Below are 12,994 nucleotides of genomic sequence, written 5' to 3'. Positions count from 1 at the left end.
CTCCGTAGAGTAACCCACATAGACCCATTCCCTGACCCTGTTATCCTAGATTTACCCTGACCAGGGCATCTAACATACACATTCCTGAAGACAATGGACAATTGAGCACATCGATAAGAGTTGCACAATCATCTGATTAAGTTACATATTTGAATCCTTAATGTTTCATTGACATCAACATTGAGCTTATAACACTGCTTTACAGGTAGATGACTTAAACATCACAGTTTTAAGTTATTTTGAGGATTGAATAAAAATTCTTATTTGAATGATATTGGTTATTTATCTAAGCCTGCACTGCAGTACAATCCTGACATTTACATATAAAATGGCCACAATGAAAGCGAGTCCTATAAAGGTGTTTGACTCCATCCATCCACCCACACACAAGATTATTTTTAACTTTGGATCTTCATTTTTCACTGTAATTGTAATTTTAGAAAGTGTTGCTGCACATGACCTTTGACCAGTGTTTGTAATACTTCAGTGGTATTTTAAGCTAAGAGCATTCCCTGCTGTGAATAATGATCTGTGAGGAGCATGACATTAAGTGGCAAAATACACAAAATCATCAAAACAAATAAAGCTTTCATTCAACTACTCAGTCTGGAAGGTAGGCTCCCATTCATTTTAATGAGGCCACAAGAGAATGGAGGTCAGCTGTTAAAAAAACTAACAGGTTCTAAACAAGTCATTGTTTTACAAACCTCTAGTCCCTTGGCAGCTCTTAGAACATAGGCCAAGTTCTGCAAATACTAGAAATGAGCAGAGTTAATAACAAAGAAACTTGGATTATCACCATAGTCCAATGCTACGATAAAATCAAATCACCTCTTGACATATTGTCAAAACATCATCATTTTGGAAACAATAGCATTGATGTATTGGGAGTCATATTCTTTTTACATGTGTAGTGGTTATTAACATTTACCCTGCTAGACGGTGACCTACATCCACCGTTGACATGCATCCTCTCTTGATCTGATCACTACAAGATGCAGCCATTCAACTCCACACTGGGTGCAGCAAGTCTCCCTGTCACCTGAAGGAGCACCATGACACTGTAACTGAAGTTTAAAACCAGTTGCGTGAAGCTCCAGCCAATTACTTTATAATCCAGTGCATCATGGTATTAATTCATTTCTCCAGTGTAATCCGCTACATATTTTTAATAAACAGATTTTAGCTGGTCTGTTCAAAGGCAGACACTGTTCTGCTCTTCATGATGAAGGGCTTTTGCCTGAAACGTCGATTTTCCTGCTCCTCGGATTCTGCCTGACCTGCTGTGCTTTTCTAAACACTGTTCTGCTCTTTCATAGTCTCAGAAATTTCACCATCAATGATGAGGTTTATTATACTCATGACCACATTCTTATAAAATGGATAAATAAGGTACAGGATCTGTGTAAATCGCAATTAATACTTCAGTCAGATTAATTATCACATTAGAGAATAGCAGCTCTCATTTAAGAAACATAGTATCACCACTGAATAATTTAAACTTTTCATGGTGATAAATTATTTTCTTAAAAATACAGAGCCAATACTGTGAGATTCTAAGTGAAATTTCATTATAATAATGTTTTTCTTACTTCTCACGTTAGGAACTTTGGCAAAGGATCTGCAAATCTTGACAAGATCATATCTAGCCATGAAAATTTGTAATAGTGAAGATTAAGTAGAAAGAGTTTAAAGTACTGAAAAGTGAATTGTAACATTCTCACTTACTCTTTAGTTCCAAAAACATGTGCAGAGCTTGTAGTTTCCTCTTGCTTTTGATCTGAACAGAGGTATCACCTGAAGATTCCATTATCAGAGGGATAATATTCTCAAATTTGGATTTATCCTGAGTTAACCCTTTTCTTTTGAACTTTCATTTTTCTCTCCACTCCAAAGAGTAAAATGTTTCACTCCATTACTTCAGAAGAAAGTGAAATGTTTTGATCTTTCACAATCAGCTCTGTAATCATGCCACGCTGGGCTTTATAATCAGTACGACCAGACCTGCCCATTCTGTAAACTGCACTGGTTTGATAATTCCTTTGCTTTCCAGCCTCCTGATTTCTGCCTTTACTTTACATGTAAGACAAATAGCCTTGCAGAATTATGTAATTGCTTTCTGGTCAACATGCAAGGTGGCCTTGGCTCCTTTGATAATCCCTAAACCTTCCTGAATATCTTCTGGATGTTTATTTGGGACTTCACTCATGCAGCCATTTTCTAAGTGAAAAATGTTAAGTCAATCAAGGTGAAGCCTTCTCAACCAATTTTACCCCATCAGGTTTGGGCCCAAGCTTTTCACTGTTCCAAATCAGGCATAGGTGGACATTCCAGGTATGCACTTTTCTGAATGCCTAAAAGTTCTCTTACTCAATTTAGTTCTCGAGGGGCTCTTTAACTGTCTCAAATCCACATACTGGCAGGAACTATGATGGCTTGCCAGTCCATACCCTGAAGAAAATTTTAACCATTTGGCAGAGGTTTGGCTTTGTTTTGCGGTTTTGCTGTGGGCTGACCTAGAGTCCCTCTGTTCAGGACATGTCCTGAGAGAGGTTATGCAATTGCCTTCACTCAAGTGGTGTCTCCCAAGCTCAGTCAGCCTGGCAAGAGTGTCCACTTCCATTGGCATGCCCTGTAACTCATTTGCTCCCCTTGCCACATTTTCTAGTGACAAAGCCAGTTGTAGTGCCTGTATGAAGTCCAGTTGCACTTCATCTATAAGGCGCTTTTGCATGGTTTCATTGTTAATCCCACATATCAAATGGTCTCTTAGCATCTCATTAAGGGTTAATCTGAAGTCAGATATCTCTGCCAGTCGATGTAACCTCATCAAAAAATCCCACGTGGATTTCCTGGCTCTCGAACCGCCGAGTAAAACCAATAGTATCTCAGAATTAGAAGGGGCTTGAAGTCATAATATTCCTTAACTAAATCTGTCAACTCTTGAAAGGTTTTAGTATCTGGTCCCTCAGGTGATGTTAGGCTCCTTAATAACTGAAAAGCTGCAGGTCCACAACCTGTCAAGAGAATTACTCATTGCTTTTCATGTGCTCCAATGCTGTTTGTTTGGAAAAATGCGTTCCTTCCACACATTGGGCCTAGTCTTCGATAGCAGGATCGAACGAGTTAAGCTCCCCAAATAACGGCATTATGCCAAAAATGTTTATTTACTCAAATGATCGTTGCGAGCTAATTTCTTCAGTAATGTCATTTTTTCTCTTGTTGCCGCTAAAATAATTCCATAGAGACCGGTTTCCTATTGCTAAGTCACTCTTTATTTACGCATGCGTAGTATTTGATATTGATGTGGCTTCCTCAGAGCCAGCTCTCAGGGTAAACAAAACTTTTGACACTCCTGTTTTTATCTGTCAGCTAGGGTTCCCTGATTAGACCAAATTAACAGGCCAATCAGGGAACTTACATTCCATGAGATTCACTTGGCTGACCTTGTTACAATTACTAAAGTAGAAAGACAGAATTCATTCCCTGAAGGATTTTATTGAAAGAGATATGTCTTTATGGAAACCGAAACAGTTACATGGTCATCATTAAGCACGCTTTTAATTCACTTCCTTATTGAATTTAAATTTCACCAGCTGCCATTGTAGGAATTCAAACTCATGCCCCAGAACATTAGCCTGACGCTCTGGATTACAAATCAACTGATGTTACCACAATACCATTACCTCTCTTCAGTATAGTGTAATACATCAATTGGTGATAAAGAAGCAAATCAGTTAGTGTGACACCCTTCTTTCTTCAATTTGTAGTATAGGACAGACCCATCAAAGAGTAAGATATTTATTAGTATTTGGTAATAGCGGATATGAAATGAATTTTTCTGCCTCCAGGGAATTGCTGGAAGTCACAAGTAGTAATGATCATTTCCAAAGTGAATCAGTCCTAATAACTCTTGAAACATCAAGGGAATAGGATTCCGCCTGTCAAATAATATTAGCAAAGAAACCCCATCTGTTACTTGCCTCAACTCTATCACCAAAATGACTGATGGGAGGAATTTCAGCTCCAACGATGTATGTTGGAAAACCTTTTTTTTAACCTGTACCTCTACCAATGTCATCAACTGCATCCATTACACCCGGTCTCCTCTATATTGGAGAGACAGGGCGCCTTCTTGTAGATCGTTTCAGAGAACATCTCTGGGACACCTGCACCCATCAACCCCACCGCCCTGTGGCTGAACACCTCAACTCCCCTTCCCACTCTGTCAAGGACATGCAGGTGCTGGGTCTCCTCCACCGCCAAACCATGACCAGCCGACGCCTGGAGGAAGAACGCCTTATATTCCACCTTGGGACCCTGCAACCACACAGGATAAATCTGGATTTCACTAGCTTCCTCATGTCCCCTCCCCCCCAACATTATCCCAGCCCCCAAGCCTCCAACTCGGCACCAGCCTCAAGATCCATCCATCATGTCCCCCTCTGACCTATCACTTTCCCCCATCTATCGTTTTCTCAGCTACCTTGCACCTAACCCCATTCCCCCCCATTTATCTCTCAGCCCCAGGCCACAAGCCTCATTCCTGATGAAGGGCTTATGCGTGAAACTTCGATTCTCCTATTCCTCGGCTGCTGCCTGACCATCTGTGCTTTCCCAACAACACACACTCGACTCTCATCTCCAGCATCCGCAGTTCTCATTTTCTCAGTGTTGGAGAACCTTGTATGGCTCATAGTTTCCATAATCCTATGGGACTGATAAATCCAAAATAGAATGAACTTATTTCTTTAATATGTTTTTACAGGTGTAGGCAATATTCAAATATAAGAACAAGAAATGACTGCTGTTACCCATGAAATACTTAATACCTAAAAATGACATTGCTATTCTATTATTTTCTTGTATTATATTCTTTATTTTAAATGGGAATGGGGAATATCTCTGAAATGTTAGAGGTACATTTTAATAATTATCAGCAATAGCAATCTCTAGGTCCAGTGAGCAAGCCTCTAGATATAAATGTATATCAATTTGAGAAAGCCTGTTAGTATGGATAATGACTTGGATATAATGCTGCCTGTCACAGTGGGAAATACAGTGCTGGGCCTTCTTAATCATAGTGAGGCCTGAGCCAGTCTCTCAGCAGTGGCTACATATTGTGTGGTTAAGTCAGTGCTAAAGCCCAGCCAGCTGGCTGTCAGCAGTGGGAAATAGCTTTGTTCATTAACGAACCAATTAGCATCCATCATTACTGGCCTCACTCCAATTTACTGGTACCTTGGAGATTAAATAAAAAACATATGGCTTTCCCACTACCAAATAAAGAATGGTGATTTATGCATACATTGGGGTTTGGATTTTCTATTAATGATAGTCAGGGTTTGATCTATGTTGTAGAATCATAGAATCCCTTCAGTGGGTAACAGGCCCTTCAGCCCAGCAAGTCCACACCGATTCTCTGGAGAGTATCCCACCCAGACCTAGTTCCCTATTACTCTACATTTACCCCTGACTAGTGCACCTAACCTACATATCCCTGAACACTATGGGCAATTTAGCATGAACAATTCACATCTTTGGATTGTGGGAGGAAACCCATGCAGACACAGGGAAAATTCACAAACTCCACACAGGCAGTCACCTGAGGCTGGAATCGAACCCAGATCCCTGGTGTTGTGAGGCAGCAGTGCTAACCACTGAACCACTGAGTTAACCTGCCAGTCTTTCTGAAACTGTGATTTCAAATGAGACTGCAGGTGACTGGGACCCTCTTTGAGTGGTAATGTGAGTTTGGGTGTATTGTGAAAGCTTTATAAGTGAAGAGAGCAAACTTTGAAAGAATCAAAAACTGATTATTTTATTTAAGGAAACACACAGATTGTAAAACTTTTGGTTTCAGATTGCAGGTGGCATGGTGTCAGATGTAAAAACAATTTCCAGGAAGAAAGGAGTTAATTCAGAGCAGTTAGAAAATACATTACCTCAGAGCAAGGGTTTTAGTTTGTAAATTCCAGACCAGAAGCATTTGTTAGAATCCTGAAGGAGTTATTTGAAACTAAGAAAGTTGAAGCCACCATAATTTCACAATAATCAAGAAAGAAGCTGTCAAACTGTCAAGTCTAAGAATTGAAAAGAAGGGACCCGAGTTCAATTCTGAACTTGGGTGTCTGTCTGCGTAGAGTTTGCACATTCTCCCCATGTCTATGTGGGTTTCCTCCAGGTGCTCCGGTTTCCTCCCACAATCCAAAGATGTGCAGGTTAAATGAATTGGCCAAGCTGAATTGCCCATTGTGTTCAAGGATGTGTACATTAGGTATATTAGTCAGGGGTAAATATAGGATAATAGTGTAGGGAAAGGGGTCTTGGTAGGTTGCTTTTCGGAGGGTCGGTGTAGACTTGTTGGGCCAAGGGCCAGTTTCCACACTGTAGGGAATCTAAGTTCTAAGATTCTAAGTTCTAAGTTCTTACAGCAGAGTTAATATTTTGAGTCAGGTGACTCAAAACTTATAGTATTTTGGAAAGATTGGTATTTATGCTGAAGATGAGGTTGGGGAAAGGCAGGAAGGGTAAACTGAGTGAATAGGTGGAAATGGAACCCAGAGAGCAGAAATAACATTTTCTGTTTTGTTGCTCCTGTCATCACTTGCTATAGTCCTAGTCTGGCAGAAATATCATTTTTTACTCATGGTTAGTGTAAATAGACAAGGTCCTTTCCCTGGGTTGGGGGAGTCCAAAAATGGAGACAATAGGTTTAGGGTGAGAGGGGAAAGTTTTAAAAGGGACCTAAGGCACAACTTTCGAAGGGTCACTCTAAGAGAGGTAAACAAGGGGATTATGAGTGCCAGGCTAGGACAGAAGAGAAGCTGAATAAGTGATAATGAAGATTTGAGTGTAGCATTCCATTTTGGTAAAAGAAAACAAGGACATGCCATATACTAATAAAAATAGTGCCTTGGACAAAGAGATTTAGGGGTTCAGGCACATAATTCTTTGAAGTTTGCATCATATGTGGATAGGGTGGTTAAGAAGGGATTTAACATGTTTGCCCTCATTGTTCAAACCTTTGGCATATAGGAATTGGGACATCATGCTGAGGTTCTACAGGATGTTGAGGCATCTTCTGGAATACTGTGTCCAGTTCTGGTCTCCCTGTCATAGGAAGGATATTATTAAGCTGGAGAGGGTTCAAAAAATACTCCCCAGGATGTTTCTGGGAATTGAGGGTTTGCATTAGAAGTAGAGGTTCGCTAGGATGGGGCTTCTTTTCACTGAAGCATAGCAGGTTGATGGAAGACCTTATAGATGTTTATAAAATCATGAGGGGTATAGATAAGTGAAGGCAGATGTCTTTTCCCAGGGTGGGGGAATTCAAGACTAGGGGTCATATATTTATGCTGAGAGGTGAAAGATTAAAAAAAAATCAGGCACAATGTTTTTACAAAGAGAGTGGTTTGTGTGTGGAATGAGCTTCCAGAGGAAGTCGTGGATATGAGTCCAGCTACAACATTTAAAAGACATTTGCCTAAGTACATGAATAAGAAAGGTTCAGAGGATTATGGGCCAAGTGCTGGCAGGTGGGACTAGTTTGCTTGGGATTATGGTAGGCATGAGTGCTTGGTCTGAATGTTTTGTTTCTGTGCTCTATGACTCTATGACTCTAATGTGATGTAATGGTCTGACAGCAATGTTATCTGTGCTAAAAGCAACCCTGTCATAACAGAACTCTGGGTGGTGTGGGTGAAAAACGTAGAAGGATGGAATCGGCCTCTTATTGAAATTGATGCTGCATCCCAAAAGCTGTGGGGTCCCCAAACAGAAAACAAGTTGCTGTTCTTTGAATTAGTACACACAAAGAAAAGCTGTTTGTGCCCTTTAGATTGTATATAATGGCCCAGGTTTTGCTCTCGAACTAATGATGAGGATCATGCCATTTCTGTTATTTCTGCACAATTGGTACAGCAGCTTCAGGCAAAGGCAGACGGCCCAGACAAAATTTTTAAAATCCAAGGTGTTGAGCTCCACCGTGAAAATAGCATCTTAATGTCTACCTCACTATTGAGTGTCAGTTTCTCCAGTGAACCATATTGAACAGTACAAAGTATTTGCTTGGTAGATACAGCCAAGCATGGTCTGGAAATCAAGGTATTGCAATCTAAATAACCCTGTTAATGCTATGATCAGCATTATTTGCTTTCATTCAATCTCTGCAGCATTGAAGATTAATGTGAAGTTATTTCAAGAATTAATTGTTTATGTAGTTTCCCTTGCTATCTCTTTGCTCTTACACTCTTAATCCAATCTTACTATCCCTTGATTTACTTATCTTTTTGTACCTGGTTTGGCAATGAATACCCCTGTTGTAATTTTTTATTTCTTTTCAGTCCTAATACTGTTCATTTCTCAATTAATCAATTTGCTTAAAACTACATATATTATCAAATGTGAGAGATTTTGACTCAGTGATCAATTATCGGGTCAATTTTCATTCACTTCGCTTGGCATAAACAGGGAAATATCAGCTGCAGAATGGAACAGATAGCTTTACTATCCCATTAACATCAACTATGCAGTTGATTCAATTTTAAATGGGGTTCACCTACTCACCCTTTACAGGTAATTGGTTCCTTTTCGAATGTAAAAACTGCAGAACTATTGTTTGGATATGTGCATGAGGTAAGAATTGCTGCAGAACAGGCTTCAACTAAATCCAGTGGCGATGGAAAATAGCAAAACCAACAAAAGGGATAAGTTAGCAGAGTTTTGTAGATCTCAAAGGAACAGGAGGTCGCCTCTAGGATGCATCAAAATCATCAGGGCTGCTGTTGCTTTGGGGCACCATTCTCCACAACGGTAAAGCATGACCCTACACCTGTAAGGTACCTTTACATCAGCATCACTGGCATGTTTTCCTTTTCAAACATGATGAGCTGTGCAGGGAGACCTACTTGGAATGTAAAACATATCAGAGCTTCAAAACTAGAGAGACCTCTTGACTGCCTCACCGGTTTGCCAGTGTGGCCTGATGACTGGGCATGCAAAAGTCAAGACAGGTTTGGGGGGGGGGGAGGTGTTCCATTCACTTGTTGATTAAAGGGAATCAACAATATAAATTTTAATACAATGACCAAACTATTAACAAGTCAAAGAAATACTTACAGAAGTATTTTATTGTACCTTTGCTTCAAATCAAATAAACAAAGGAAACCTCGAGCTCCTTGTATGAGATTTTAAAAAGCCTATGGCCCTGTTTTCTTTTTGATATTAGTGTTTTCTGTTTTCTGTAAAGGTTAATGAAGTCATATGAAGAAAATAAGACTGTGTTATGAAATTCCCAAAGCAAACATCTAAACCTAGGTAACACGTACAAGGATTGACAGATTTTACACCTCATTCATTATTTGCTTGGTATATTATCAAGATACTTTACATTTAAACAAACCAAATGTAATACACATTTTCATTTTTCTGGCCTCTGGAGGTAATTGTCATTATTCTAGTTCCTACTGTCGATCCCTCAACACTATTGTTTATTGCCACCTATTATGGAAAATTGCTATTTACAAATGATGGCTCTTCAATCTTTACTATTTAATCCAGTGGTATAATGAGACAGATGCTTAATCAATGTACTAAATAGCAGGAAAATGCCAAAATGGAATTCTGTTAAGTGCCAATTTATTACCCATGCAGGTTAGCATTTTACTGCAGGAGGTTAGACTATTATACAGAAACATTAATCACAACTCATATATGCTACATGGTACTCAAAACAGCTTCGAAAATAGAAAGAAAAACCAACCTGTTCCACTCTGATATCATATTCTCCATGGACTTTTTTCCCACGGAACAGTTTCGCCCTGAGAAAAAATAAAATTATAAATTAATTTCAATTAGGCATTGACCATTTTAAGTAATACATAAACAAGATTGTTAGCTTCTTAAACACATTTTAACCAACTGGTATTCTGTTTTAAAATTTGAATTTAATGTCAAACCCACAGAACATAAGTAATTTGGGGAAGGGACCTGCGAGAAATCAGGCAACCTGAAAATAGAAGATGAAGAAGATGAGAGTTAAGGTCAGGCCGAGGTAAGCAATAACAGTAACATAAACAGTCAGAGAACACTTACAATTATGGGACATGGATATTAAAAGATTGCTGAAATAAACTGAAGGAAACAATTAATGAGCACAAATTAAACTGCAGAGAATTGGAGGTAATAATTCATGGTGAATAGTCAGATGCAGTCTGGAAAAATGGAAAATTGGTTTAACAGACACAAACTGGTGGTTAAATAGAGTCATTGAGTTTTTACATTGCAGATAAAGGCCCTTAAGCCTATCATGACTGCACTGGTCATCGCATATGTATCTATTTTAATCCCATTTTCCAGCAATTGGCCAAAATCGAAAGCAGTAGAAAAGGAAGATGGGATGGTGGGGTAGCTGTATTGTTTAAAGATGATACAATGTGAGTTAAAAAAAAAAGGGATGTATCTAATATTAAGATAGAAGGGGAGGCAATGGCCTTGAGGTAACATTAATCCAGACATCAAGGTAATGGTCTGGAAACCCAGGTTGAATTCTGCTGTGGCAGATAGTGGAATTTAAATTCTGCAAAATTCAAGAATTAATAATATAATGATGACTGTGAAATCACAGTTTATTGTTGGAAAAAATAGCCAATTGGTTCACTAACTTTGGAGAAGGAAACTGGCATCCATAATCAGTCTGGCCTACACATGACTCCCTGACCTGTGGTGATGTGGTTGACTTTTAACTACCCTCTGGGCAATAAATACTAGCCGAGCCAGTGACACCTATGTTCCTTGGATGAATAAAAAAATCAGAATCCATATGGATTGAGATAAAGGATAAAACAGGATTTATTACATTGCCTCTATCAATCGACATACCATGTAATAATGGAAGCGAAGTAGGGGAGTGAAAAAAAAATTGATAGGCAAATCGATGAAAAGGATAAAACACGTAGAATAATAATAATAATAAAGAGATTTTCACCAAATAAACTGGCTAGAAAAGACTGAAGAAGGAAAAATTGGGAATGGAGTTCATGCCTCATTTCTTAAGCAGGACATAAGCACTTCAGCAAAAGAGTATCATCACTGGAGCTCAAAATAGGAAATTTATTGAAGTGAATTAGGAAAGTAAACCTACAGAAACAGCAAGGCCACAATGGCCATAACATAATAAGGTTTAAAATAATAATTCAAAAAGATGTCAGTCGAGGAAAAAAAACTTTGATAGGTTGGAAAAATAATAATTTTGAGGGAGTCAAGATGTAGGCAGACACGATAAATTGGGGAAAACATGACAAAGAAATAGAATAGCAATGAAATACATTTCAAACAATATATCTGAATCAATCAGATTCAAGAGAAATATGCTGGTTGAAAAAGGATCAAATTAACCAATACCAACCAGGGATGAACAAAGAGAAAAAGATACAGTTACAACTAAAGAAAAAGGCATCAATAATAATACAGATGACAAAGGAAAGCAAGAGAAAAAAGGAATATGAAGGGGTAAACAATGAAGTAAAAATAATTTACTATATATTTCATATTTCCTTGATAATTTAGTTTCATAATTCCTTCTTGTTTTTATAATTATTTTACAGGCATAATGATAAAATAAACCCAATTTGGAATGGGTAATGACCCTTGGACTGCTTCTTACATTCTGAATTGCTGTGTCACTGCTCAACTTTGAGGGAACTTTGAGGATTGAGCCACTAAATGATATGCAAGATAAATTCACAGGCAATTACAGCAAAATAGCAAAATCATTGAAGACTCAATTTGTCTCTGGATTTGCCAATAAAAGTAACAAGGTAGCCATGGTATTAGAAAAGATTTAAATATATATCAAGATATTTGAGACTGAAATGGGGGAATAAAATCAGGATAAAACCCATTGACCCAGATGGATTGCAGCGTGCATATTAATAGGAATTAGGGATGCGATAACATAAACATTTAAAACATTCTTGACCAATCTCTTGAATGCTTTGAAGAAATATCAAAAAGAGGATAGTACATTAAATGTATTCCAGTGTATTTGCATTTTCAAAACATCCTTGATATGGATCAACATGGCAAGTCCGAAATAAGGTCTGGGTCATAAATAAAATTAAGCATGTGGAATCATGGGACAAGTTGCAGAATGGATAGCAAATTGGCTACAAAACAGAAAACAGAGAGTAGTAGTTAGGGATAGACACTTAGATTGGCATAAAGTGGGACATAGTGTCCCACAGGGATCAGTGCTGGGAACAGTGCTGTTATAATTTACATCAAAGGTTTGGACTCAAGTTTCTAAAACACAATTTCAAAATTTGCAGATAGCTCAAAGTTTAATATGAAAGAAGTACACCAAAATGCAGGAAAGCATTAACGCAAAGATACACATTCCTCACTCCACCAGTCAAGGGTAACTATGAATTTTTCAATATTAATGGAAGTGTCCTGCTGTAACTGCTGGAGTATAGCTACTGGGTCAGGAACCTTTTGATAGCATCAAACCTTAATATTCAATAGTGTTAATAGGACAGAATAAAAGGAATTCTCTTTTCCTCTTCATCATTTACATTACTTCTAACCCTTGATTACATAGAGTCAGAGTCACAGCGATGTACAGCATGGAAATTAACCATTCAGTCCATGCCGACTAGATATCCAATTTGCCAGCATTTAGCCCATATCCCTTCAATCCCTTCCTATTCACATACTTATCCAGATGCCTTCTAAATGTTGCAATTGTACCAGCCTCCACCACATTCTCTGACAGCTCATTCCATATACGCACCACCCTCTGTTAGAAAAAGTTGTCCCTTAGGTCCCTTTCAGATCTTTTGCCTCTCACCCTAATCTATGCCCTCTACTTTTGGACTCCCCCACCCCAGGGAAAAGACATTGTCAACTTACCCTATCCATGTCCCTCATGATTTTATAAACCTCTATAAGGTCATCCCTCAACCTCCAACAGTCCAAGGAAAATAGCCCCAGT

The 12,994-nt window shown here is 38.6% G+C and overlaps 1 protein-coding gene across 1 annotated transcript in view; it reads right to left on the bottom strand.

Moving 5' to 3' along the window:
* The window catches only part of syn2b (synapsin IIb), a 412,919-nt gene that overhangs the window by 169,512 nt on the left and 230,413 nt on the right, over nt 1-12,994 (bottom strand). Inside the window, exon 2 of the mRNA XM_043707946.2 lies at nt 9,764-9,821. Coding sequence (XP_043563881.2) covers nt 9,764-9,821 — 58 coding nt within the window. The remainder of the gene's footprint in view (nt 1-9,763; nt 9,822-12,994) is intronic.

Source organism: Chiloscyllium plagiosum, unplaced genomic scaffold, assembly GCF_037043375.1.
Source record: "Chiloscyllium plagiosum isolate Xiang-an unplaced genomic scaffold, Cpla_swu_hap1 HiC_scaffold_14, whole genome shotgun sequence".
Taxonomy (NCBI): Eukaryota; Metazoa; Chordata; class Chondrichthyes; order Orectolobiformes; family Hemiscylliidae; genus Chiloscyllium; species Chiloscyllium plagiosum.
This window is presented reverse-complemented; position numbering and strand designations above follow the sequence as displayed.